Raw genomic sequence first — 27,534 nt, 5'->3', positions numbered from 1 at the left:
ACCGGAGGATTAAGCAAGCGGGCCACAGCTGTTTACCACGTGTAGCCTGTTCAGCAGCCATAGTTGGGTACAGAGCTCCACGTGAGCACAGGCTTATATGATTGTCAATATAGCCAGCATCTAACGTTAGCTACCCCGCTGTGCTGTGGAGTAATGTCTGGCTATGTGAGACAAGCGTCTAGCAACATTGTTGCGGATGTTGCGGTCTCAACCTGGCAACCTCCGTGAACTTCGAGTCTGGGGAGGAGGGGGCGGGGGAGACGACTCTCTCCAGTATTTTGAATTTGTACTGCAGTAAGTAGTTTAAACACTAGCTGTCAGTATAACATATTTATGTGCCTGTATGTGATGACTGCTTTTCATGATTGAATTGTCTTGTTGCAGTGTTGTGTTATTTGTTCTCAGGTCTCTCTTGTAAAAGAGATCTTGTTCTCAATCAGACTTCCTGAATAAATAAAGCATAGTAATGAGCGAAATATTGTATGCATTGTTCTGCAAAATGTGCAACATTCATTTTAACTGCTATTCGTTTAAACTCATTTCATTTATTTTTCCATTTTGTTTTTTTTCTTCTGATGTCTCCTTCACCTCCAGTGGATGCAGAGAACCCCTCGTCCCCAGAGCCAGAGGTACTGGAAGGGCAGGGCAGCTTCAAGTTGGAGGGTTGGTGGTTAAAGCTAGGTCAGTTTCATGGCCTCATCATCAAGAGGTTCCACTGTGCCAAGAGGAACACTAAGGGCCTCTTCTCTCAGATCCTCCTGCCTGCCTTCTTCGTCTGTGTGGCCATGACTGTGGCCTTATCTGTGCCTGAGATTGGTGAGATTTTACGTATATTTTTAAGTAGTAAGTGTAGTAGTAGTTTTGAGTAGGTTTTTATCCTGCTTCTCTGTCCTACCAGGAGGAGTAGTGAAGTGGTTGACTGTGCCTACAGTATAAATTAACTGCGTCTGCAGCTGACTGTCTGCAGCGGTACTGGCACTGCTGGGACAAACTGACACAAAGTCTTTGGTTTTATTTTCCGGTACATTAAAAAGACGTAATAAGCCGAACTTTGTAGAAAATTAGACCATAACTATAAATAATGTTGTTCTTCTTAGACATAAAACGAATATACAGATTATACCCTAATTAAAGGCCAAACGCCTAAATTATCCTGTAATTTGTACATTAATAAGATATAATAAACCGTACTTTGAAAAATATTTCTTTATTAGACAGAAAACAAACAGTTATATGCAAATAAGAAACCATACATCTAAATTTAGCTGTAACTAGAAACGCATATATTAAAATCTAAATATACTATATCTAGACAATATATTATTCAAAATTACACTCTATTTAGAAACCAAATACCGGTGCTTATTAGAAAAAAAGTACTGGTAATGTCAAACCACGTCGTCACATCTGCTGCAACTTAAGTGACTCGTGCCTGGAGGCGCTCCTGAGTCCCATGGTGTTTGTAGGTGGTACATACTGTATGATATATATACGCTATATTAATACATCCTTTATCGACGCTCTACTTCCCTAGTTAAGACATTAGAACATGTAATGTTACCATCTGACCAATATAGGCTGTAGAAGCTGCAGGACATAACCATCTTTATTTCCTAGTCACATCCTTATTAATGGTTAATTAGCAACCGATAAGAACAGAACTGTACTGTGAAATTAAGTAGGATATCAGGCTAATTCCCCTTATTATCTTATTAGAAGGTAATGTGTACACATTCCCACTGTTAGATCATATTAGAAGGTAATGTGAACACCGTACAACAAAAATGACTAATTGATGAACATCTTATAAGTATAAAGGTTAAATAAACACACGTGATATTTAAAAAATTTAGTGATTAATTGTGTAGGCTTTGCAGTTCGCTTGTGTCTGATCTTTTAACGTTACAGCTGCTGGCCGCTTCGTCCTTCATTTGCCTGTGAAGACAGAAGAGAGAATTTGTTACTTGCAAATGGAAGTGTTACAAGCGGTACAGCAGTGGTGAATATTGTTATGGTTGTAAAATAAAACACAAAAACACTGTGAGTTGTCAGAGCCAAATCATGAAATGACTGTAAATAGGATCTGTATTCAGTAAACAATAAATACACAGCAAGCTAGCCAGGCTATAGCTAGTTGTCGTAGACTAAACATTGCAATGTCACAAAATACAGATAGTTATTGTGCTACGTTAAGGTTTAGCAGTAGTATAACCAATGACTGAGTATAACTTAACTTACTGTGAGTGTCACCAAGATTCTCTATTTCTAGCAAAATCACTCTGTTATGATGACTTCTTCTTCTCTTGATTAATAGAGGATTGCAAACAACTTTTAGGTGCATACCGCCACCTACTGAGTGTGTAACATTGTGTCATTTTAAAATGTTCTCCTGTTCTACTCACCAACCCTGTGTTTTTTTGATGATGGTTCCACAGTAACTATATTCTGATTCCTTCTCCTCTGCATATTTATTGCAGCAGCTGGACAAGGAAGTAGGTTACTCTAGTATCAATTTTTGACCATTTTAAGATGAGGGGAGAACATTTCTCTTTGTTTGATTTCATTTAAAGTAAAGTTGGGCTTTGCTGTTGTCTTCACTACTCATTTTAAAATAGACAGAGAGAAAAAAGAGAGAGATTTGTGTTACGCTTCTTCAACATTTTATCTGCTATTTATAGCTATTTATACTTTTTAAAATATTAAGCTTTTTTTAAGAATTACAATTAAAGTCAATGAGAGCAGGCTTCAAATCCTCTTCTATATACTTTCACAAACAGACGCAATTGAAACTTCAAACCATTCATGAAAAATTCAGCTATTAGGCTATATCTCAGCAGTTTGATATCTTTTACAGTTTTTGTGAAATCACTGTCTAAGTTTAGTGTTCATTTCAGGATTTTTCTGCATTGATAATGGTATTGCGTGACTTACAGTGGGTGATGTAATTGCTAGAGCACAGAGCCTTAAACAAATCATCTTAGTCCCTTCTCTATAAATTGCTCTCACGCCCACATTTATTACTTGTTATACATGATTTATATGTTAAAACGTAAGTATTCTTGTCTAGTTTCAGCCAATGTGCTCACATAAGCTATAGGACTTATCATTTTTAGAATTATCTGCCTCAGAGCAACAAGACGGTCGGTGGATCTTTCATTGGCGACAATGGTCCACTCTTGTCCCAAAATGCAAACGCAGAGTATTTTGAAACCGCGATTTCAGAGTCATTTTTTTATTTTTATCTACACAAATTATATACCAATAAGTTCGCAAAGGCCTTCTGGCGTTCACGATGAGGTCATTTTACCTATTCCACCTATAGTTTAGGCTGTGTGAGGTTTTTTTTCACAGGTCGCTCTGTGTCCCTTAATGGCAGCAGTTTGACACGGTCAGCTAACGGTCGTTGGCTGATTACAGAGATCAAAGCAATCTCCTCTATGTTTTCAAAAATGGCCACTAATTAGTAAGCATGATGCAGCAATTTCGCCAGACAGTCAAATTGCAACTACAGAAAGTAGAATGAAGATTAGCGCAACATTACTGTTAATTTACACACACACACACACACACCTTCATTGGTCATGTGCCCCTGGGTGGCCTAGTGGTAGACGCTCTGTCCTTGATGAAGGGGCCGAAGGTTCAATTCTGACCTGCGGCTCCACAGCAAACGTGGAGTGGTTTTCGTTTATTATTGTGTACATGTGTGTCGTAATTAACTCAGTCACTCGATTTCTGCATCAGAGCGTATCACACGGTGTAGCACAAACATTGTCTGACACAAAACACAAATGTTGCTGAATGAATAGCAGATTTATTCCATCAAAATGGCACAACAAAACTGAAACTGCAAGCCCCAGTTAAACCACCACTGCAAACCCTTACATTGCATCAGCTTTTTTTTAATACAGCCAGTACTCAAACTGCAAGCTGTGTACACTGTGTTGTTGTGTAGATAGGTCTGGCAATGCAATACACAGATGGCCTGCCTGCTATACCGCTTTCACACCAATGCCCAGGGTTTCAACAAGGTTGTATGATGTATGATCAGGGTTCAGTCCTCCTTTTGGAAATTTAAACCAAGCCAGTCAACAGGGGTATATCACTGGTATGACATTTCAGGGATCACCTGGGTCAACCTGGGAGCACTACATTTCTCTTTGTTTGATTTCATTTAAAGTAAAGATGGGCTTTGCTGTAGGGTTAGGCGATGTCCCCTAAATTGGCAGTTGACGATGTTTACAGTAAAACATAGTGATGGATGATGCTATCGTCGTCGGGGTGGGGGGGGGGTAGCTCATATCTCTTTGCATAAATATTTTTTTCTACTACTATGGGCCAACAGTTAACATAGAAACGATTAGACATACATTTAAATGCCCTCTGTAAATGGTGCCCTGCTGGTAGGTTTTACAATGTGACCTACTTTCACTTAAGTACGGTGCAGTAAAATCAATCAGATGTCCGTGATCTGTGTAACGACAGTACAGTGGGACGTTTGCCTTCAACAGAGCGACAGCAATAACCTAACATACCATCATTACAGAGTTTAAACTACATTCTCGGTTATGTTTGCACTGAATAACGCATTCAATAAACAGAAACATAACTCTTGCTGCGCACATGAACAGATGCACAGTATTAGCTCACACATAAAATAGCACCCTCGTGAATTAGCCTACTGTTGCTAACGTACATTCATAAATCCTGCATAACATCGTCCCGTACCTACAGGACCTCAGACTTACTTATTGATGCACGCACAGAGTAGTGTCGACAAACTTAGTCCATTGAGGGGAGAAAGGAAAGTGTGATAGCATTCCACTTTCAACGCTTTTTTCTCTCTCACTCGAGACCGCTGCGTACAATCACGATGGTGGCTCTCCATCGTGATGTCGGCCAGCCATCACGATGGACGAAGATATCGTCCATCGGCACAACCCTACTTTGCTGTTGTCTTCACGACTCATTTTAAAATAGACAAAGAAAAAGAGAGATTTGCGCTACGCAGCAGACACACTGAACTGCAGTCTGCAGACATTTACCACTGTGGTACTGCGATGTGTGCCCGAATGGATGTCGCTCGCTTGCCACTGCTGTGCCACTGTTGTAACACCTACAACTTTCATACAATATGGCTATTATTCAACTTTTAAAGATTTATTATCAGAACAATTATCACTTTTCCACATTTCTTACAACTTCACCTTCTTCTTACACATTTTAACTAGCAATCCAGTATAGCTTTAGCAAAAAAGACAATTATTCCAAATCTTTTATACATTAGTGGTGCTATTCAAATTCATACTTATTAAAACCATTCCCACTTTTCCAACTATTCTCACTACTTCAACTTCTTCTTACGGATTTAAGATATTAATCCAGTTTAGCTTTAGCATTTGCATTCACATGCAGGAAATGCATTTTCTAGTTGGTTATACTACTGCTAAACCTTCCCATAGCACAATAACTAGTTTATCTGTATTTCGTGACGTTGCAATGTTTAGTCTACGACAACTAGCTATAGCTACTAGCTAGCTAGCTTGCTGTGTATTTATTGTTGCTGAATGCAGATCCCATTTACAGTCATTAAATGCAAGACAAACGAGGGACGAAGTGGCAGCAGTAACGTTAAAACATCAGACACAAGCAAAGCCTACATAATTAATCAATTAATAAATGCATTTTTGAAATATCACGTGTTTATTTAACCTGTATACTAATATGAAAATATGCATCAATAAGACATTTTTGGCTAATAAGGATTATTACCTACTTCATTTTAGAGTACAGTTCTGTTCTTACGTCCCACAGTGATACTCAGCATCTTACTTTACACAATAAGCCTTACTCTGAGAGCTCAAACTGCCTACATAGTCAGTGAGGTTGTCAGTAGTACTAATTACCCATTAATAAGGATGGGAAATAACAGTCCTGCAGCTTCTACAGCCTATATTTGGTCGGATAGTAACATTACATGTTCTAATGTTTTAAATGTGGAAGTAGAGCGTCGATAAAGCATAGCCTATATATATTTATATATGCACAGTATGTACTACCTACAAATACCACGGGACTCCGGAGCACCTCCAGGCACAGAGACTGAAGTTGCGGCAAATGTGACGACGTGGTTTGACATTACCAGTACTTTTCTACTAATAAACACCGTATTTGGTTTCTAAATAGAGAGTAATTTGGAATAATATATTGTCTAGATAATATATTTTGAGTTCATTACAGCAATAAATGCGTTTCTAGTTACAGAATAATTTAGGTGTGTGGTTTCCTATTAGCGTATAACTGTGTTTGTTTTCTGTCTATGAAAAGCAACATTATTTCTAGTTATGGCCTTATTTGATACAAGGTACGGCTTATTACGTCTTTTTATATACCGGAAAATAAAGTGCAAGTCTTTTTCCAAAAGATGAGTGGAGGGAGGGGGGGGGGGGTCTTATATCCGGGTCGATATTGTATTATAAGGGCAGTAAGTGCTCTTAGTAATAATAAAAGAAGACCTAACAAGTGGATGAACATTCTGTTTGTCTTGTTTTACAGGAGATTTGCCACCCCTGATCTTGTCCCCATCTCAGTATCATAACTATACGCAACCTAGAGGCAACTTCATTCCTTATGCCAACGAAGACAGACCCCAGTACAGGTAAGAAAAAACTGAGAGGTCATTTTTCTGCCTATAGATGAGGATAGATTTAGATAAGAATGACTCAAACTGGTTGGTTGCAGCTTTTGGGGGGGGAATTATTGCAAAATGTCAACAGAAAAGCTGGTTTTAGGATCTCCAAACTTGGTAGCTTCAAATTAAGGAAAACGGAATGGATGACTGTCAACATGGTCCGCTAAAATCGTCAGCATGCTAACATGCTTACATTGACAATAATCAGTATAATCAGTCCCTCCAGAAAAACGCGATTATGCGATCACATAATTCAATGCATAATCAGCCAAAGTCCACATATTCATGCGGGGGCCGCATAAATTGCGGATTTTCGCGCAAAATATGCAGTGCTTGCATGATTTCATAATACCCGCATTTTCGTTGCAAAAAAAGTCACATATATCTTAGCAAAAAGTTGAAAAAAAATTGCGTTTACTTCACACAAGAGCAGCCATTTTCCCATGTTGCCATGGGAACGTTATGAAGTGACGTAATTACGCGACGTGAACATCATCGAAAAGCAGGGTGTTGGAGGTTGAACTTGACATGTACTTTGAGTCTCTTAAGGTGGTATCCAATAGGAAAGCTATCTTAATATCTGATGTCTACTCAAATTTCTTTAAGTGCTCCTGCTGTCTATATTATTAACGATTTTTTGTCTCTTTTTGTATCTTTTATTTCCCTATTTCCGCATATTCCATCGCATTTTTTAAGAAAACGTGCTGCATAATCAAGGATTTTTGCCCGCAACAATCACTAAAAAACTCTGCGTTTTTCTGGAAGGACTGTATAATATTTGCCATCTTAGTTTAACATGCTAGCATGCTAACTTTTGGTAATTATCCAATTCATCCAATAGTTGTTGAATATTTAGTGTGCACCAAGGTGGTGGATTGACAAACAGACCAACATTGTAATGCAATATTAGTTGTGATAACAGCTAACCTGAATCGCAAACTTATAACTAGTGTCAGAAACAATAGAATTATATGCCAATTGCTGTACTTAACAGACTGAAAACACACAAGGCCCAGCAATGTTAGCCATTTGTTAATCCTTCCTGCTTCAGTTTCCAGACTGCTCAGGATGCACAGGGGATGCTTCTGGGTTAAGCTCCTTCCTTCCCTTTCCTCAGCAGTTGGCAACCAAGACCCGGGAACTTGGCTTGGGTCTTGATTTATTTACTCATAAACTGTACAAATTACAATCATTAATGTCTACATCATACTCTGTCACTTGCAGCCAACTCCCATGCTTTTACTCTAAGGTCAGAAGTCAATATCAGAAGTCATATCATTATTATGTACAAACACCAAGGTTTAAAAAAGTATTTATTTATCCATTCTCTTGTTTATCAATCAATTCATTTATTTTCTACCATATGACCCTTGGCAGACTCCTTAAAAGTAGAACCGACCAGCATAGGGGTACTATTACCGCCAATTCCAACACCCAAGAGCTTCCGCCAAGTCAAGTCATTTTTATTTACATAGCACACTTAAAACAAAAGTAGTTGACCCAAAGTGCTTTTCGGTCAAGGCAGATGTTTTTTTGTTGTTTTTTTTTATTGAATTTTGAGTTTAACAAGTACAACAACAACAAAAAAGGTATACATACACTTTACACATATATATACACACAAAAACATACAACAGAAAAATCCCACCCAAAGCGAACAACAGATGCTGCATTGTCTTATAACTGAGATCAAAGAAGTATGAAAGAGAAGAGAAGAAAAAAAGTAAATAAATAAAATAAAAAATAAATAAATAAAAAACAACCAGTACTGTACAAGAGGTAAATAACTGAGTAAATACAGATTAAACCAGACACAGTGAGGTCAGAGTCTCTCCAGGAAGGAATGCAATGGTCTCCAAAGTCTCCAAAATCTGTCAGGGTTATGATTGAGGTCATAAGTTAGTTTCTCTAAAGGGACAGCCCAGTCTCACTGAAAAGCGTACAAATACCACGGGTTTCCACCTGTGAAATACGTGCAATGTGTACGCGAAATTGAAATTGTGCGTACAGCAGATACGCGGAGCGCTCCAATTACAGTAATGGAAACCACTGCGTTTATAGTATGAAGGGACGTGTGGCCGCGTAAGGAGGTTGGTTGGGGTGGTGGATGGGTAAAACACAGGACTTTCACCCAGGAGACCGGGTTCGCTCCGTGTTTTGGCGATTTTAGGCCGTTTATTAGCGTGTTTATGTGGCGCGTTTTAGCGACTTTGTAGTGTATTTTGTTAAGCCTTTCCCAATGTTTCTTCCCTAAACCCAACCGTTTATATAGTGTGTTTTTGGGCGCTTTTTGCGACTTTGTAGTGTTTTTTTGTTAAGCCTTTCCCAATGTTTCTTCCCTAAACCCAACCGTTTATTAGTGTTTTTTGTGATTTTCTTGTGTTATTAAAGCCTTTCCCTGCATTCTTTCTCTAAACCCAACCATATCTATGTTTTTGTGTGTGATGCTGTTCTCGCGATAACACACAACGTGGTAACGCGAGCTGCGTGCATATAAAACGCACCGGTCCCCATGACTTCAATTGGAGCGCTCCGCGTATGTAATGCACGTAGAATTTCACTTTCTCGTACACATTGCACGGTAGAAACCCGTGTTATTTGTACGCTTTTGAGTGAGACCGGGTTGAAAGGGAGAAGAGACGATATCTGTGACAACCACATACCGACCGTTGGAACTTGTGGGGCGGACCACCTCAGTAAGATACATTTTTTAGCTAGAAATGAAAGAATTATCAACAGATATTTGGTGTCCGTGTCAAGGTTTTTGTCCAAAGTATGGTTTAACAGATAAAATGATGGGGATAATGTAAACTGTTTACCGATGACCTCCTGAACCACAGAATGAACCTCTTTCCAAAATGTCTGGATACGATCACATGCCCAGAACAGATGAATAAATGTACCCTTATGTGTCCTGCACTTATAACAAAGATCTGAACTGTGGGGAAACATTTTCTGGAGGCGAACAGGTGTAAAATAAGTCCTATGAAAAAACTTAAAATTCTGTTCATGTATAGAAGTCGAAATACATTTTGGGAAGATTCCATTGCAAATCTTGGTCCAATCCGCAGAGCTAAATGTGACCTCCAGATCACGCTCCCACAGGGGCTTCAGTGAGTCATAGGCTGAAGAGTCAGAATACAGCAGTAGAGAATGAATCTTTGAAATCAGTCCCTTAAAAGATTTGTCCGAAAGCATAGCACTTTCCAACTCTGATAGCTCCAAGCGTATCTCATTCTTCCTAACCAGAGATTCCACAAAGTGGCGAATTTGGAGATATTTGAAAAAGTCCTTACATGGAATGTCAAAATCCTTTCTAATTTGCTCAAAAGGTTTTACAGAGTTGGAAGTCAGTAGGCCTGAGACTTCAGGTAGGCCCTTGGATGCCCACTCCAGCAAACCAATACTCCTGATCTGCACCGGGAGGTCCGGGTTCAATGCTAGGGGGGAGCGAGCAGAAATAGCTGAGGGAATATTTAAGTATTTTCTCACATCCCTCCAGACCTGTAGTGTGTTATAGATAATGATATTTTTTTTGAGAGAGTTCAACTGGTCTATATCATTAATAAAGGGGAGGGATTCAAGCCTTCTAGGGTGACATGCCAGGGACTCAAGACTAATCCATAAAGAGTCCCTCTTCTTTATAAACCAGTTCGTCATCATTTTGAGTTGGGCCGACCAATAATAAAGTTGTAGGTTGGGGAGGGATAAACCTCCCAATTCCTTTGGTTTGGTAAGTTTCGAAAATCGAACCCTCTGATGTTTATTATTCCAAATGTATTGAGAAATATAGGAGTTTAGTGAATTAAAAAGCGCTGGGGTCAAGTAGCATGGGAGATTTTGAAATAAGTAGTTTAACCGTGGAAGGATGTTCATTTTTATAGTGTTTATTCTCCCAAAGAAGGAGGTCGGAAGGGAGGTCCATTTTTTCAAATCATTTCTGAGTTTTTGAATCAGAGGTGAATAATTAGTCTCAAATAGATTGTTCAAGTCAGGAGTGAGAAAAATACCTAGATATTTTAAGCCATTCTTCGATACCCGAAATGGAGATTGTATGGTCGTATTCTGGGGAATATTGAAGGCCAGCGCGACAGATTTTCCTAGGTTAATTTTATAACCTGAAAGGGCACTGAACAAGGTTATAGAGTCCAGAACTGCTGGAACTGATTTCTCAGGATCACTTAAATACAGGAGGACATCATCAGCAAATAATGAAATAACATGGTTCTTTTCACCCGCAGTAATACCGGTTATGTCCAGGTTAGTCCTGATGACCTCAGCCAAGGGCTCAATAAAGAGTGTGAACAGTAAAGGTGACAGGGGGCACCCCTGTCTACAACCTCTACGCACTGCGAAACCCTCCGACATCAGTCCATTTGTATTAACACTTGCTATTGGATCAGAGTAGAGAGTCTTAATCACATTGATAAAACTGGAACCTAAATCAAATTTTTCTAAGACTGAAAACAAAAAAGGCCACTCCACGCGGTCGAATGCCTTTTCGGCATCCAATGAAATTATAAACGCTGGGTTTTTATGGGTATTAAGGTAATGAATAACATTAAGTGCTCCGGACGCATATGTCTGTGCCATATCTAGATTTCACAAATCCTGCCTGATCAGAGTTAATAATATTAGGAAGAACCTTTTCAAGTCTGCGGGCCAGAACTTTTGCTACTATTTTATAGTCTACATTAAGTAGACTGATAGGTCTGTATGATGAACAGTCCAAGGGGTTTTTGTCTTTTTTTAAAAGTAGGCTAACTGAGGCGTATCTCCAAGAGGGAGGAATATCACCCTTCAGAATGTTATTAATAGCAGGCATAAGAATTGGGTGGATTTCTGGCCAAAATTTCTTATAACATTCTAGTGGAAACCCACAGGCCCCGCGACATTTCCCATTTCCGGCATGGCCTGGATTGCGGACCAGACTTCCTCAGGTGTAAATGCTGCATTTAAGGTCGAGCGTTCCTCCTCCGCAACAGTAGGCAATGAAATATTGTTTAAATAGGAGGTAATATCGGAGTTGGTCGTCTCTGAACTGTAAAGGGATTCATAAAAATCTCTAAATGTACTATTGATAGTGAATGGGTCACAGGAATCATCACCGCAGGGAGTTCTAATCACGTGAATTGAGCGGTCATTGTTCTGATTCTTCAGTTGGTGGGCAAGTAAACGGCTGCACTTATTACCAAATTCATAATACTTCTGCTTTGTGAAAAGCAATAGCTTCTGAACGTGACGAGTGTGGTCGATATTGGGTGGTGTTCTTTGCAGACACAAGCTTTTAGATTCACAACTGTGGGTGATCGTTTGTGTATTTGTTCTAACCTAGTAACTTCCTTCTCAAGATTCTTCCTATTACTCTCTAGGACCTTCTTTTGATGGGAAGTGTAGGAGATAAGATGCCCCCGTAAAGTGGCTTTAGCCGCGTCCCAGATCATAGCAGGGGACACCTGGGGATTTTTATTATCAATCCAAAATTGCGATAGACTGTTCCGGACGAAAGTACAGAAAGGGTCACTGTTCAGAAGCGACGTATTGAATCTCCAGATTGGAGTTCTTGGAATGGTAAGTGCTGGGTCAATATGCAAAAGCACTGGGGCGTGGTCCGAAAGGACGATAGAATCTATACGGCAAGCCTGGACTGCATGTAAAAATTGTTTGGGAATAAAAAAGTAGTCAAGTCTGGAGTATGACTTGTGTGGATGTGAATAGAACGTATAATCTCTCAATTTAGGATTAATCTGTCGCCATATGTCAATTAGCCCTGTGTCTTTACACAAATCGTTGAGAGCGGCGGATGACCTTGGATTTGATACATTTGTGGAGGAGGATTTATCCAGAGAAGCATTCATAATACAATTAAAGTCACCAGCTAGGAAGCCCAGGCCTTTGCAATAATGATTAAACAGTAAAACAATTTCAGATATAAAATGAGGTGAATCAGAGTTCGGAGCATAGACATTAAGAATAGTTATGTGTTTTGAAAAATTGGGCCCTGTAATTAAAATGAATCTCCCCCTCCGGATCTTTTTCTTCGTGTTCTAAAATGAAAGGGATGTTCTTATGTATAAGAATAGCTGTACCTCTTTTATTCTGTGAGTGGGAGGAAAAGTAGACTCGACCCACCCAATCTCTCCTAAGCTTCAAGTGTTCTGTGTCAGATAATTTAGTTTCTTGAAGTAGTACTATGTCGGATTTTTGTTTCTTCAGATGCGTTAAAATCTTCTTCCTCTTTATTACATGGCCAATCCCCTGGACGTTCCAAGTAACGAGTTTAAGTGACCCAGACATAGGAATTGTAAAGGTGTAAAATAAATGGGTAATACAAGCTGAGTGAAGAGAAACTGACTACAGTACAAGAAAGGAACCTAGAGCTCCAGTCGCATGACATAACGGAGAAAAAAAAGATACAAAGAAAAACGAGATTGCAGCCTCTACCCACCCCTATCCTGTCCCCAAACGACAAGGTAAAAAAAAAAAAAAAAAGAAGTCACCAAGCACGCTAAGTTTAAGCATGTCTTAATTTAACAGGTAGACCACAGTAGCAACTCAGGCGCCTAAGACAACATCACAACTCCAGGCCAAGTAGATGACTCCATTATGAGCTACCCCAAAATAAAAAATTACTGGATCATATGTGACCCCGAACATGGGCTCTGTGCCAGCCACTTCCTAAATATGAAATACCAGGCCAGGGTAGTAACAAGAATTAATCGTTGGGAAGAAAGAAAAGAAAGGAAGGGGAAAAAAAGGGGGGGTCAAAGTGCTGTAGACATAACAGAATGATATGTAAAGGCATTGCAGTGGGGTGTAAAACTCATCTGAAACGAAAATATATAATTTTTTTATGCCTTACAATAAGAAAAATAAAACAATCAGTACAAAAAATAAATAAATAAATAAAAAAAAAAACTGTTACCAAGAAGAGAAGATGCATGTGGAGTCAACTCCGCTGCTTACTCAGTCTGTCAACAGTGTCTATAACAACCAAACAGCAGAAATAACGTTTGATGGGGGCTCGGTAGAGGTTATGTCCATATTACTCCGACATTACTGGTGGACAACAGCGTTACCTTATTTAAGAGTGTCCAAAAATGCAGCAGCAGACTCAGGGTCATCAAAGATGCGGATCCGACCTTCGTGGAGGCACCGCAGACGGGCTGGATAAGCAAACCCACGGTACATGTTGTGGCGGGCCAGGGCTTTTCCCACGGCATCAAACTCTCGCCGTTTTCGCAGAACCTCCGCAGATAAGTCAGGGTAGAAGCGTAGCCGAGAACCATCATGGCAAATATCACACTTCTTCAAGGCAGCTCTGAGCACAGCCTCTCTTTGGGAGAATCGTAGAAAACGCACCAAGACGCTTCTCGGGGGCTTATTCGGAGCCGGGACTGAAGCCAGGGCTCTATGGGCGCGTTCAATCTCCAGCGGAGGGTGGTCAGCGGGCAAGCCGACTAAAGTCGGTAGTACAGATTGGAGAAAGTCTGCAAGAGTACCACCGCCTTCGGCTTTCTCTGGGAGGTTAACAATCTTCAAATTCTTGCGGCGGCCACGGTTTTCTAGGTCATCAACTTTCAGCCGAAGCAGCTCAACTGTCTTCTCCATGGCGCTTAAGTGGCTGCTGCAGTTGCCGCATTCATCTTCTGTAGCGGAGACTCTGCCTTCAGCCTCTTGCATACGTTTTTCTAGGTCGGTCACTCGGCTAGCAAGAGTGGAAAGAGAGCTCTCAACTGAGATGACAGAAGTTTTAATTTCACTCAGGGCTCCATCAATAACATCAAGGCGAGCACCGACTGAGTCATCCATGTCGTTCACACGGGAGGCCACAGATTTTATTTCAGCCAAAATCTGATCCATAGTTGTCGAGGCAGTCAGCGCTGGGGCCCTAGCTTCATCATTGTGGTCCTCGTTAGCACTAGCAACACGTGTTGCTGTCTGTTGGTTAGCTTTCCTCCTGCCAGTGTGAGGACCAGTCGATGAAAAAATAGAAAAGTCTTTGTCGGGCTGTTTGTTAGGCATCTCTACAATTAGTTGCTAACCGGTATTTTCAGGTTTACTCGGAGAAAGTTACTAATTTGTTTTAACCTGGAGACTGAGAGAAATCTCAAGCGGCCATTTCGTTCCGGGTCACGTGACCACCCCCAAGGCAGATGGTTTAATACCTGCCTCAGTACAGATAAACAACATTACAGAGATAAAAGGTACATAACAAGCAACAATACAAAATGTTATACAAAACGACATCATAAGCCAAAATCAAGTAAAGAAAAATAAAGTAAGAAGAGAAGGAATCAAATATATATTAAAAAGCAGTATATGGAAGAAAAAATAAGTCAAGAAAGGACTTGACAGAAGCCGAGCCGCCTCAGACAACTAAAAGTGTGTGAAGAAAGGTATGTCTTTAAATTTGATATAAAAATATTAATGTTGGAACATGACATAATGTGGGACTGGAAGCTGTTCTAGACACTGGGAGTAGCAACAGAAAAAGCTTTGTCACCTTTGGTTTTGAGGCATGAGTGATGGACTGAGAGGAGTTGTTGTGAGGATGGCCTGAGTGACCTGGGGGCAGAATATGCAGTTATCAGATTAGTAATGTATTGTGGAGCTAGTCCATTTAAGGCTTTAAAAACAAATAGTAAGATTTTTAAATCAATTCTGTATTTCACTGGTAACCAATGCAGGTGAGCCAGAACAGAAGTGTGTTGTCTTTTCCGTGTTCCAGTTAGAAGTTTAGCGGCTGCATTTTGAACTATTTGGTGTCGGGAAAGGGTGGAGTGGGTCAAGCCTAAAATACAGGGAATTATAATAATTAAGCCGAGAAGTGATAAAAGCATGAATAACTGTTGCCAGGTCCTGGTCGGATAAAAACAGCTTTAATTTAGCTGGGATTCTAAGCTGCTAAAATCTGCCCTTCATAACACAACTGACTGACTGACTGTTAAAATTCAATGAAGTGTCCAGGAAGACACCATGATTTTTAACTACATTTTGCAAGTTTGCGGAAGGGCCCAAACACATTAGTTAAGCTGGTGACAGAGCTTGGAATGCCAAACAGTTTCTCGCCATCAAACATTTGATATCATTTAGGCAATTAAAAGTGTTTTCAGAGAGCAGGTGCTATTAGGTGTAACAGGGAATATAAAATGCTGTATTATCTGCATAACAGTAATACAAAACATCATATTTCACAAACATACAAGCATGTATAATGAAATAAAAGAGGACCTAAAATTTTACCTTGGGGGATGCCACATTTATATATACTTTAGTTAATCAGGAAGTCACATTGAGATCAACATCTCATTTGCAAGTGAGACCTGAGTACTAAGTGAAATATCAAACAGAAATACAATCAAATGAAAATAAGAAAATATTTAAATATCAAGACAAGTAGACAGTATGCAGGAATGAGTGGAAAAAATATAAAATTATTTTATACAATTAAGTTAAGAGTTTAAAAGATTTAAATTAAAAACACATTTATAAAAAACAACAGTAGAAAAGTGAGAAGTGCATTCTAAAATGACATTGATGACAATACAAATACATATGACTATGCTATGTAAAACAGTCACAGTTAAAATTAAGGAGGTTAATCAAAATGTTTGAATCGACCCATTGGTATTAGTGCATCCATTTTTAGATTACTCTATAAATTATTCAAGAGAAATGGGGCAAAAAATCTAAAGGCTGTCTTTCCAAGATTACTTTTTACAGCAAGGACAAAAAAGTGTAAGCCAATCCTGAGAGAGGTGTTTTGAATATAGTGTCTTGGCTCAGGAGTGAAGACTGGTAGGGGGGAAATTGTTGTAACAATTCCTTATAGATAAATAGGTGAGCAGGAGATGGAGATCAATTTCTTATTGTGACAGAAAAGGTTCTATATTTCAGATAGGAGGCAAACCATTGTAACACTGGAACTTGCAGACTGACTTCGCCTTCCAGGTGTTTTAAAAGAATGACATGGTCTATTGTATATTGTGTATATTGTATATTGTGGGCACAGGAACCAGTGTCAACAGAAGAAAGGATGTCAGTATAAATCTTCTGCAGAGCAGATTCTGTGCTATGTAGAGCACTGAAGGATGATTGGAATTTGTCGAAAATAATGAATTAGTTTAGAGAAGATCTTGGAGAAAACAACTTTTTCCAAAATCTTAGAAAGAAACTAGCTTGAAGATATTATGGTCATTTGGGTCTGGATTGGGTTTCTTTAGTAACAGTTGCATGTTTAAAACTGGATGGCACGACTCCATGTATTAAGTAGTTATTTAATATAGCCAAAATTAGGGATCCTTTTGTTTGCACTGATTGTCCATTAAAGGTAACACTGTCCAAATCAAGGTGTACAAAGCTGTAGAGATATATATCCAACAAAACTAAGCTGCTGCCTGTTCTGCTTCTTCAAAGTCTGATTATATGTGCAGATAAGTTGTAAAAAATGTGTTTTGTCTATTTAATTATGCCACTGTATAGGATGCAACATGCTGTATTGGCTTTATATAAGAAACATTTAATATATTTATTAGAAAAGACATTTGCTTTTGGACAGTTTAATAGTAAAAAATTAAAGGCGCTGTATACTAGGGCTTAGACTTTTGCCCAAAAATCATATTCGAAGTTTGTTTGTTTATTAATATAAATATTTGAATATATTCAAATATTTATTAATAATATGTTGACCATTAAATGCCTTCAATAAGACCTATATTTTTATGAAACTTAAGTTGTAAATGTTCTGGCCACCAGAGGGCAGTGTATCAGTCATTGTCAATAGGCAGACAATGTTTTCAGAAGAAAAACACAATTATTAAAATTGTTAATATTATTAAAAGTCAGACCCTACACAAACAGCATGCTTTCGACAGGAAGTTCGGAGCTTTCTCCGTAGCCTATGTAAATGGTCTGATGTTAATACTTGTGCACTGGTGTGTGCGTCGAGCCGGCGTGTGTGTGTGTGGGGAGTGTGTTAGAGGGAGAGAGTGACGGTGATTACCGGTAGCTTCAGAGTGAGTAGTGACTCTAGAGTCATAGTGAAAGGAACAAAGCTTCTCCCCTGTTCTTTCTGACCACGGTGAGACATCTGTAGCAGGAAAAGTTAACCCTCTCCTTGATTTCACGTTGTTTATGGAGAAGGAGAACCAGGAAATGAGTCGGGGGAAATGCAACGCTACCAAGCCACGGCCGAGTGACGTGCGTCGCCGCGACGTGTAGTTACATTTTGAAATGCCACGGAATCTTTATTGAAAACATTTACAAGCAAACACATTTACAAAAAATAATGCCCATAACAGGTTCGAATATTAAGAGATGCCTAATATTCTAAAGTCGTTTTTTTTTTTTCAGAAACATCGCTGCACAGGACGCTACGTTACCGTTAGCTAGTAGCTAAACACAATGGTTAAAATGCTGACAGCTTACGTTAAGCGGTGTAAAGTGTGACTGTATTTTCCTGTAGAGGATTCCAACACCGGGACGTAACAGTCTGCAGCTGTCGTTGTCGGAAAAACAACACAGACTTGAAAACTTGTCAGCCTTTTAGCCTGCATTTTAAGTTATTGTAAAATACCCTTTTCCCATCTGGTGCTTGTTTTTGTCATTTACCAGCAATTTACTAGTGAAATAAGTCATTGTTATAAGTTATTGTTATTACATTATTAAGCAATCATTTAATTTTGACCATATGGCCTTATCAATAAACAAGCCGTTCTTTTCTGTTGTGCTCCTTTTTTTTATATTTTATATTACATTATAAATATATTATATATATTTTGGTTCAGGCATCGTTTAGGCACTGGCACCGTTTTAAAAGTATCGATTTAGCACCGGTATCGGAAAAAACCCAAACGATACCCAACCCTACCTGTAAGGCAGATGACCTGTGGCCTAACCTGCACATACAAACATCCAAGACCATTGACTGAGCCCCTGAGTCCTGTGCCGGTGCTAGTTTTGTTGCCAGCTCCGGCGCTGTTGTGTGGAGAAAGTGCTGGGAAAGAATACCGTCTCCTCTTCGAGTCGAGAGATGCAGCTTTGTCTAAGTCTGATGGCAAGGAACGTTTGGTTGAAGTCCCCACTGGTAACCGGGCTGACCACATGGAGTATGTTGGCGGGCTAGTCAAGTTTGAATCTCTAAAAGCCCTAGTCAGCTTGAGCTAGCTTTTGTCATGATGCCGATGACGTGCTGGACATCGGCTTAGTCATGCATGGTTTATCGGAGGATGAACAGTCTTTATGATCAGGCCAGTACACCACTGCTGCTGCATTGGTTGGCCATCCTTCTTCTCGCTGTGGTGCAAGCTGCCTACCGCTGTCTACAATTATGAAACGTGATGACGCTGGCGTGAATATTGCCGCTTAAGTTACGATCTCAACACCTTTCTGTCCCCTGCTTTGACTCATCAATTCTGGAGTCTGTGCTGCTGACAGCCTGTGTAACGTATGTTACTCACCGTCGATCGACTGTTAGCTTCAGCTAGCTAACATTAGCTGTCAACCTCCCAACTAATGGTTTCCGCTAGCTAGTGATCTAGCAAAGATTATCCCTTCAGACCACAGTGGACTTAAGTGGACTCTCCATCCAAACTCCCGACTGGACCTTCGTCTGCCACGATTGCTGGACTCTTTCAAGTACATGTACTCCCTGTTTCTGCCGATCACTTGGTAGCTTTGAGACACTAGGTCAGCTGTTTGCTTACGCTGGCTAGCTTCTGTTAGCTTCCACCGATTGACGGCTCGCCGAGCACATCTGTTCGCTGTAGAGCTCTTTTAACCCTGTTCCCGGCTCAAGGAAATAGCTAACACGTACAGCTTGACGTTATAAGCTTTAACTTGACGTTAGTGTTGGCCACTCCCTCTCTGCACTGCCGAAAATGGTACATCTAAAATATTCCTCACTGCAACTTCTCAACATCATCTGCTACGTCGCTTCAGCTTGCACTGCCAACATAAAGTCCCTTGGACTCCTACGTTGCCCTCGTTATGTGCACAGGGCTACAAGATGCAAGTTTGTTTACTCCGATCATGCCATCACTACCATACTGTCTGACCGACGCTCTGCCCCACAGCGTCGTCGTAATCACAACAAACCACATGTGCAGTCTGGTAACCTAATACCTTTAGTATGTGTTGACAGTGTCATTTTTCCCACCTTCTCTTGCTCAGCATCCACAAACAATACTGCTTCATTTATGCTGCAAAATGCAGGCTCCATTAACAACAAAGCACTTCTTATTCATGACATCATTACAGAAACAACTCCTGGTGTGTGCCCCATCCACTTCTAATTCCAATCAACCACAGGACATTGCTCCCTCCCCTGCTCATCTGCCTCAACACTACCTCTCCTCCTTCACACCTGTGGACAAAATCCTGGAAAAAGCAGTTGCCGCGCAAGTCCATCAGCATTTGTCCAAACCTGAGCTCTATGAACCCCTTCAGTCAGGATTCAGACCGTATTATAGTCAAAATCAAAATTACAAATGATCTACTCACCACTGCTTACTCTGGACACATCAGCATACTCATTCTCCTTGACCTCTCTACAGCCTTTGACACAATCTCCCATACCATATTCCTCAACCGCCTATCCCATTACCTTGGTATCACTGGCACTGCTCTCTCCTGGTTTCAGTCTTATCTCTCACACAGGAAGCAATTTGTCACCATTAGCAACTCCCACTCCGATCCAGCTCCGGTCAACCAAGGTGTGCCTCGAGGCTCTGTGCTTAGACCCATGAGTCAGATTATCCGGCAACATGTTTTCAGTTTCCACTCCTACGCCGATGATACACAGCTCTATATAAGCACCAAGCCATCCACTCATCCTGGATGTTGATGGGTGCACCATCTGCTCATCCTCTGTGGTCCGCAACCTTGGTGTAATCCTGGACTCCACCCTTTCTTTCCATACTCACATCAAACATCTGCTCTGCACACCAGACTCTGTACCTTTGGAGAAATAGCCTTAAGTGTTGCAGCCCCATCCCTCTGGAACACCCTCCCCGCAAATATCTGAAATGCTACATATTTATAAAACTCCTGAAACACCACCTATTTACTACAGCCTACAACCTCTAATTCTGTATAGTGTCCTTGGGTTTCTTGAAAGGCGCTATATAAATAAAAGTTATTATTATTATTATTATTATTATTATTACATGCATCATGGTTCCTGGCAATGGACAGTATTTGGATCTCGATGGAGGCAAAAAAGCTGGCTTGGTCAATTCTATGGAGCTGTCTCGGGCAGCTTATCTGGCCCCGTCCCACAATCATGTTGTGATGTGGTGGGTCAAATCCTCTCTGTAGTAAACACAGTTTTAGGGGAAGAGGTGGCAGTGGTACTGGGGTAGGAAATAAACACTCAAGAGAGCAATGCAAGCTGTTCTTGCTTCAAAGATGAACAAAGGTTGGTACAGCCGTTATTTTGTTATTCCGAAGAAAGGGGGAGGGCTCCTTCCTATTTTAGATCTGTGAGTGTTAAACAAATATCTATGTACTTAAAGGTTCAAAATGCTAAGACAGCTACTGAGTATATCTCGGGCTGAGATATCAGCCCGAGATTGGTTTGCAACAATCGATCTTACAGACGCTTACTTTCATATGTAGCAATAATCAATAATGCTATATATAATAATATATATAGCAATACACCTAGACCCTAGGAAGTTTCTATGATTTGCATTCGAGGGCACAGCCTACGCATACCTGGTGCTGCCGTTCAGCTTGTCACTGACACCGCACCTTCACTAAATGTGTCGAGCAAGCTACATTAAGACAACACTAAGTTGCCACAGCTGGGCTTGGTGACGAGCGGCTATCTAACTGAAGGATAACTGTGGTGATGGAAAGTTTATATGTGCAGGCGGGGGTCTTCAGTCTGGTCACATGGGGGCGAGATATCTCACTATATGTGTTGTACCTTTTTCCTCTCCTTCAGGGAACAGAAGTTATAGTCATAACAATTTATTTTGTTAGAGTCAAAATGGAAAAATTACATTTGGGACTAGATCTCTTTGTGACTGTCTGGCCTCCTCTCTCAGGAGCAAGCTGTCACCAGATGCCAACCCACAAAAGATCATCAACACCCTCCGTCTGCCCTCGGGCGTGGGTGCTACCTGCGTCCTTAAAACCCCCTTCAACAGCACCCTGGACCAACTGGCTCAGACCCTTAACCCCAGTGCCAACAACTCCAAGACCCTGGCTGCCCGCTACTTTGACTCCATGTGTCTGGACTCCTTCACTCAGGGGGTCCCCCTCTCGAACTTTGTACCCCCACCTCCTTCACCGGCACCTTCAGATGACCCAGATCCTCGCTTTGAGGATGGACTGTGGAACTTCACAGTCGCCCCTCCAACAACAGTTAATGGTGAGTCCATCTCATAAACCCAACCCACTTAAATGTGTGCAGTTTTAAATATCAGAATCAGAATACTTTCTTGATCCTATCAGGGAAATTGGTCAGTTGCAGTGAAACTAAGTAAGAAAAGAGCTAGTCAATACATGTAGAAAGTAAAACAAAAAGTTAAGTAGAAGTGAAGCAGCGTCAGCATGTAACACTCAAAGGGAGGAGTTATATAGCTTGATGGCCACAGGGAGGAACGACCTCCTGTGGCGCTCGTTAGTGTACCATGGATGTCTGAGTCTGTCACTGGTGCTCCTCAGACTGACCAGTGTGTTGTGTGGAACAGTTGTCCAGGATAGAGTGTATTTTGAACAGTATCTTCCTCTCTTGCATTGTCTTTATGGAGTCTAGCTCCACCCCAACAACATCACTGGCCTTCGAATCAGTTCAGTCAGGAATACTCTCGTCATAGATTTACCCATTTATTGCAAAAAATGGAAATACAGTTATGCTTGGCGCTGATGGCTCTGCTCTTGATAATGCTCTCTGGACCAAAGAAACAGGGAGCACCATGCAGAAACCCCCAAAACAACTGCTCAGCATGGGAGCATCAGCTAGAACATGTAAACATGTATGTGTAGCAGCTCTGTACACTACCGGTCAAAAGTTTTAGAACACCCCAATCTTTTTAGATTTTTATTGAAATTTTAGCAGTTCAAGTCCAATGAATAGCTTGAAATGGTACAAAGGTAAGTAGTGAACTGCCTGAGGTTAAAAAAAAAAAGTAAGGTTACCCAAAACTGAAAAATAATGTACATTTCAGTATTTTACAAAAAGGCCTTTTTCAGGAAACAAGAATGGGTAAACAATTTAAAGCTGTTCTACAGCAATGGAGGTTGAACAAGCTTTGAAAGTTGGTGCTACCAATTCCCACAGGTGTTCCAACTTGTCTGGATTACTTACAACCCCCTCTGTTTGTATAAAAGTATTGTTGGAACACACTGTGGTACCGTACCCTCGTGAGTATTATTTGAACAGTATTGTACTGCAGAAAGTAGTGTGTTGCTATAAAAATGGCGTGAAAAAGGCAATTAACAATGGAAGAGAGACAGACCATCATAACACTTAAAAATGTTGGTCTTTTGTACTGAGAAATTGCGAAGAAAGTCAAGGTGTCAGTGAGTACAGTATTCTTCACCATCAAAAGGCACTTAGAAACTGGGGGAAACTCTGACAGGAAGAGGTCTGGCAGACCCAAAGCCACAATCTAATCGGTAGACAACTTTCTGAGAGTCAGCAGCTTGCGTGATAGGCGGCTCACAGGACAACAGCTTCAAGCACAGCTTAATAGTGGTCGTAATAAACAAGTCTCAGTTTCAACTGCAAAGAGAACACTTCGAGCTGCAGGTTTGATAGGTCGAGTTGCAGCAAGAAAGAAAGCCAAACCATTGCTAAGACGTCAGAATAAGAAAAAGAGGCTTGCCTGGGCCAAGAAACATCGTCAATGGACTACTGAAGACTGGAAGAAGGTGCTATGGACTGAGGAATCAAAATTTAAAATCTTTGGTTCATCACGCAGGATTTTTGTACGCCGTCGTGTAGGCAAAAGGATGGTTCCTTATGAGAGGCCGTATAGGAGGTAATTCATACTTCTGTCTTACACACACTATCATAATCTTGCATATACACCACTATACTCATACACACACACTATTATAATTATAATCCTTTTACATGTATGTATGAGAGGGTATAGTTGTGTATGTGAGAGAGTATAGTAGTGTGTGTGTGAGAGTATAGCATTGTATGTGAGATAGTATAGTAGTATATGTGAGAGAGTATAGTAGTGTATGTGAGAGTATAGTAGTGTATGTGAGAGAGTAGCTATAGTAGTGTATGTGAGAGAGTATAGTAGTGTATGTGAGAGAGTATAGTAGTATATGTGAGAGAGTATAGTAGTATATGTGAGAGTATTGTAGTGTATGCGAGAGAATATAGTAGTGTATGTGAGAGAGTATAGTAGTATATGTGAGAGAGTATAGTAGTGTATGTGAGAGAGTATAGTAGTGTATGTGAGAGAGTATAGTAGTGTATGTGAGAGAGTATAGTGGTATATGTGAGAGAATATAGTAGTATATGTGAGAGAGTATAGTAGTGTATGTGAGAGAGTATAGTAGTGTGTGTGAGAGAGTTTGATTGAAACGGAAGGGAGTTTGATTGAAACGGAAGGGAGTTTGATTACTCAGCTCCTGATTGGTTGACAAAGAAGAAGCGGTATTTGACGGTCAAATTCCGGCACTGTCATTATAATAGTTTGGCTGAAGTGGAGCTGTAATGGATAGAGAGAGGCTAACTGAAGCTGTGGGTCTTCTAAATAATAATTTAGGAAATGGTGAGCTATTGTCAACGATGTCTCGACAATTAAATTAAGTCCAACAGAGCTCTGATTCGGAGATGCAGAGATTATTCAGGGGTGGAACTGCAAATCCAGTCAGACCTGGCTCCAGGCTAGCACTGCTACTTCTAGGTAGCTCAATGCAACACGGAGGACCCCGTTACCAGACGAGACAGCGTTTCGGTGGATCGTCGTCGAAATCCAGGAAGAGGTAAGTTGATAAATCTGCTTACATAAGATGTATTGATTGATTAACCACAGTTTATTTACTGTACAATGTACATTTGACTTTGACTAGGAGAAAAAGCTAGCAGCTAGCAGCAGCAGTTATGGAAGCATATTGGTAATTGTAATACCCATTGCTGCGCTCCTGTTATTAAATTTCAAACACATTGTAATTTGCTATTCAGTGCGCAGCTTATTGCAATGTAGTTCTGCATTTATTGGATTTCACCTATCTTTGGGTAAAGAGAGAGTAGGCGTAGGCGTTTTACAGCAAAGATAGGTTAAATAAGAATGCTTCGGACTTGCACCGGCTGGCTAGCTAGCTGAGTTGCAATCATCTGACTGGGTGACGATATTTAGCCTGTGTGTGTCTTTGAGTACCATGAAAAGCTATATAAATAAAATGTATTATTATTATTAGTAACGAGTGCGCAATATACATGTTTACATATGTTTATTACAGTGAATAATAATCTAAATACTACTAAGCAGGGCTCTCAAGTGCTTATTAAGCATTTTAGAATGTCACTCTTGCCTGTCTTCAAAACTTGAGAGCCCTGATTAAGTGTGGTGAAGCCACATATTTGTTTTTATATTTCTGCAATCTGTGTGATTTGTTTCTGACTTTCATATGAATGTTTAAACCAGGCTTGGTCAGTGCTAAATATACTACTGTGATTAAAGGAGTTAAATAAAAGATGTCATTCATATAAATTCATGCATCACCTAATTTCATCATCACATACAGGCCTGGCCTCCAGTAAAGAACAGTTTGTTGAATATATCTAATCTTGTGTTGTTCATACTATACAATGATTTATTACAGATTATCTGGCCAATGCTGGGTGTCTAAGGCCTTTGAAACGCATAGAAGACAAAGATCTCTTGGTGGAGGATATCATCATGTTTCAGCTGGTTCATCGAGTTAGTGGAGCACTTCAAAGGTTTGTGTCACTCAATTTTTTAGCAAACCAAATTAACCCTTCTAAGGTGTTCATATTTTTGTTCCACAGCCAATGTTCCCGGGTCTGGTGGACCCACCACATTATTAGGCTTTTAAATCAATACAGCCATAAAAAATTATGTAAAAAGGTTTACTTAAGCTCAATTACCAATGATATATACATCATTTATGGTTCATATTTGCCATTTACTCCTGTGAGATCATATGATCATGATTTTGTGAGTAAACAAGGAAATTCAATTATAAAAAAGGTAAAAAAAAAAAAAATGAAAGCAACATTTTTCATTCATTATCATCAATCATTATCAGAACAGGTGAAAGTACTTGAAATGTAACAATTTTGTAACTTTGTGTGAGAATAGCAGGTACAAAGTTTCATAGGACCTACAATTATTACACTTGGGTCCAGTAGACCCGAACACCTCATTTGTATTAGTTATGTGTAGGGGGGTGTACCGTGTACAATAATTGAAAATAAGTTATTTTTTATGTTCTTCAAAGAAAATGAGCCAAGGCCAATGAGTTTGAGTTACAAGAAATAATAAATAGCATCATTTGTGGGACAACGGGTCCCACAGACCTGAACACCTTACAAGGTTTAAGAATAATGAAAGATTTTAACATATTTTTAAAAGCCAGTCTACAACCAAACACTCCGAATAAAGGCTTGCATGTATCATATAAAATCTTAAATCTTAAAAACGTAAAGAACATCCCGTTTTAGATAGTGGTCAAAGACTAGGCCTTTTTGCATAATCAAAAACTGAACTGTCTTATAAGTCATCCCTTTCATGTGCTGTGTGATAATTTATCCAATTTGAAAAATTATATTTGTATCTTCTCATGATACATTTTTACAGGTTCAGGGAGGGGATGAAGACCCTTGGTGTTCTTGATGCAATAAGAATGCACCCAGATGCTTTCAGACTGCTGTTTTGTCACGGGCCATCCCCACTCACAGCGGATGTACTAGAACTGTCAGCAGTGGGCAGGAACAAAAGAAGGGCAGAGGAATGTGTGGTTGCATTTTGGAGGGACTACCTGCTGGATGTTGAGGGTAAGTATTATTGCTAGTTATGGAATAAAAATATTTTCATATGCCCTTCTGTCTGTCTTTGTCTTTCCCTCCTTTTTAAAAGTTTTCTACATGCTAGGTTTAATTTTTTTTTTGGTGTTCTTTGGTGTATTTCTTTTTCAGCGCAAGAGGGACCCTTGCAACTTGGGGGTATCCTGGCCTTTGCGACGGGAGCAAACGATATTCCACCCCTGGGCTTCTCTCCACTACCTTCAGTGGTTTTTCTCCATGAGCTGCCCCTCAGACAAGGCCGTCATTTACCCACTGCAAACCCATGCATTAACTGCCTGCGGTTGCCAGTCCTGAAAAAATTCGAGGATTTTAAGGAAACTATGGATTTTGCATTAAAAAACACTCAGGGATTTGGTCAGGAATGACTTCCAAGAACTCCTTAATATACATTATTAAAATCTGTTGCCTGTTGAACTTGACTAAATTGAAGAGGCATCGTTGTCAATAACTCACCATTTCCTAATACATTATTAATGTCTTGTTTAAACAATTAAAAATGGAATAATCATCCCCCCTGCTATTGTCTTGTGTACTGGTAAAATTTATATTTTAACTCCAAACATATACATGAGTGAAGGCAAGGTATGTGTATGGGGGGCTGATTTTATTTTTACTTGGTTTTTTAATACATGTGTATGTATGTAGGTATACATGTTTATGTGTATATGTATGTATGTAGGTATGTATGTATATATATATACATATATATATATATATATATATATGTTATATATATATATATGTGTGTGTATATTTGTATATTTGTGTGTATATATATATATATATATATATATATATCTGTATGTGTATATATATATAT

The 27,534-nt window shown here is 39.9% G+C and overlaps 2 protein-coding genes across 10 annotated transcripts in view; both read left to right on the top strand.

The window, feature by feature from the left end:
* Positions 1 to 27,534, top strand: part of abca2 (ATP-binding cassette, sub-family A (ABC1), member 2) — a 280,330-nt gene that overhangs the window by 186,637 nt on the left and 66,159 nt on the right. For all 8 annotated transcript variants that reach the window (XM_039804281.1, XM_039804283.1, XM_039804279.1 and 5 more), the window contains 3 exons: positions 595 to 816; positions 6,553 to 6,655; positions 21,742 to 22,067. In XM_039804281.1, the coding sequence (XP_039660215.1) occupies positions 595 to 816; positions 6,553 to 6,655; positions 21,742 to 22,067 (651 nt within the window). The remainder of the gene's footprint in view (positions 1 to 594; positions 817 to 6,552; positions 6,656 to 21,741; positions 22,068 to 27,534) is intronic.
* On the top strand, positions 24,172 to 27,224 carry LOC120561251 (G2/M phase-specific E3 ubiquitin-protein ligase-like). Of its 2 annotated transcripts, XM_039804289.1 has the most exons (4): positions 24,172 to 24,649; positions 25,490 to 25,607; positions 26,488 to 26,684; positions 26,826 to 27,224. In XM_039804289.1, the coding sequence occupies exons 2-4, from the start codon at positions 25,567 to 25,569 to the stop codon at positions 27,077 to 27,079; spliced, it is 492 nt and encodes a 163-aa protein (XP_039660223.1). In that variant the 5' UTR covers positions 24,172 to 24,649; positions 25,490 to 25,566; the 3' UTR covers positions 27,080 to 27,224. The 2 variants fall into 2 exon arrangements, with proteins under 2 accessions (XP_039660223.1, XP_039660224.1); XM_039804290.1 differs by lacking the exon at positions 24,172 to 24,649 and having other exon boundaries at positions 25,381 to 25,607.

Source organism: Perca fluviatilis, chromosome 6, assembly GCF_010015445.1.
Source record: "Perca fluviatilis chromosome 6, GENO_Pfluv_1.0, whole genome shotgun sequence".
Taxonomy (NCBI): domain Eukaryota; kingdom Metazoa; phylum Chordata; class Actinopteri; order Perciformes; family Percidae; genus Perca; species Perca fluviatilis.
The sequence above is the reverse complement of the archived record's forward strand: the minus strand, read 5'-3'. Positions and strand labels throughout refer to the sequence as shown.

What these genes read in the sequence shown, in the direction of transcription:
- LOC120561251 (XM_039804289.1), top strand. Translation starts at nt 25,567, where the DNA reads ATGTTTCAGCTGGTTCATCGAGTTAGTGGAGCACTTCAAAG. An exon ending in GTTAGTGGAGCACTTCAAAG is followed by an intron (nt 25,608 to 26,487) that starts GTTTGTGTCACT and finishes ACATTTTTACAG; the next exon opens with GTTCAGGGAGGGGATGAAGA. An exon ending in CTACCTGCTGGATGTTGAGG is followed by an intron (nt 26,685 to 26,825) that starts GTAAGTATTATT and finishes TTTCTTTTTCAG; the next exon opens with CGCAAGAGGGACCCTTGCAA.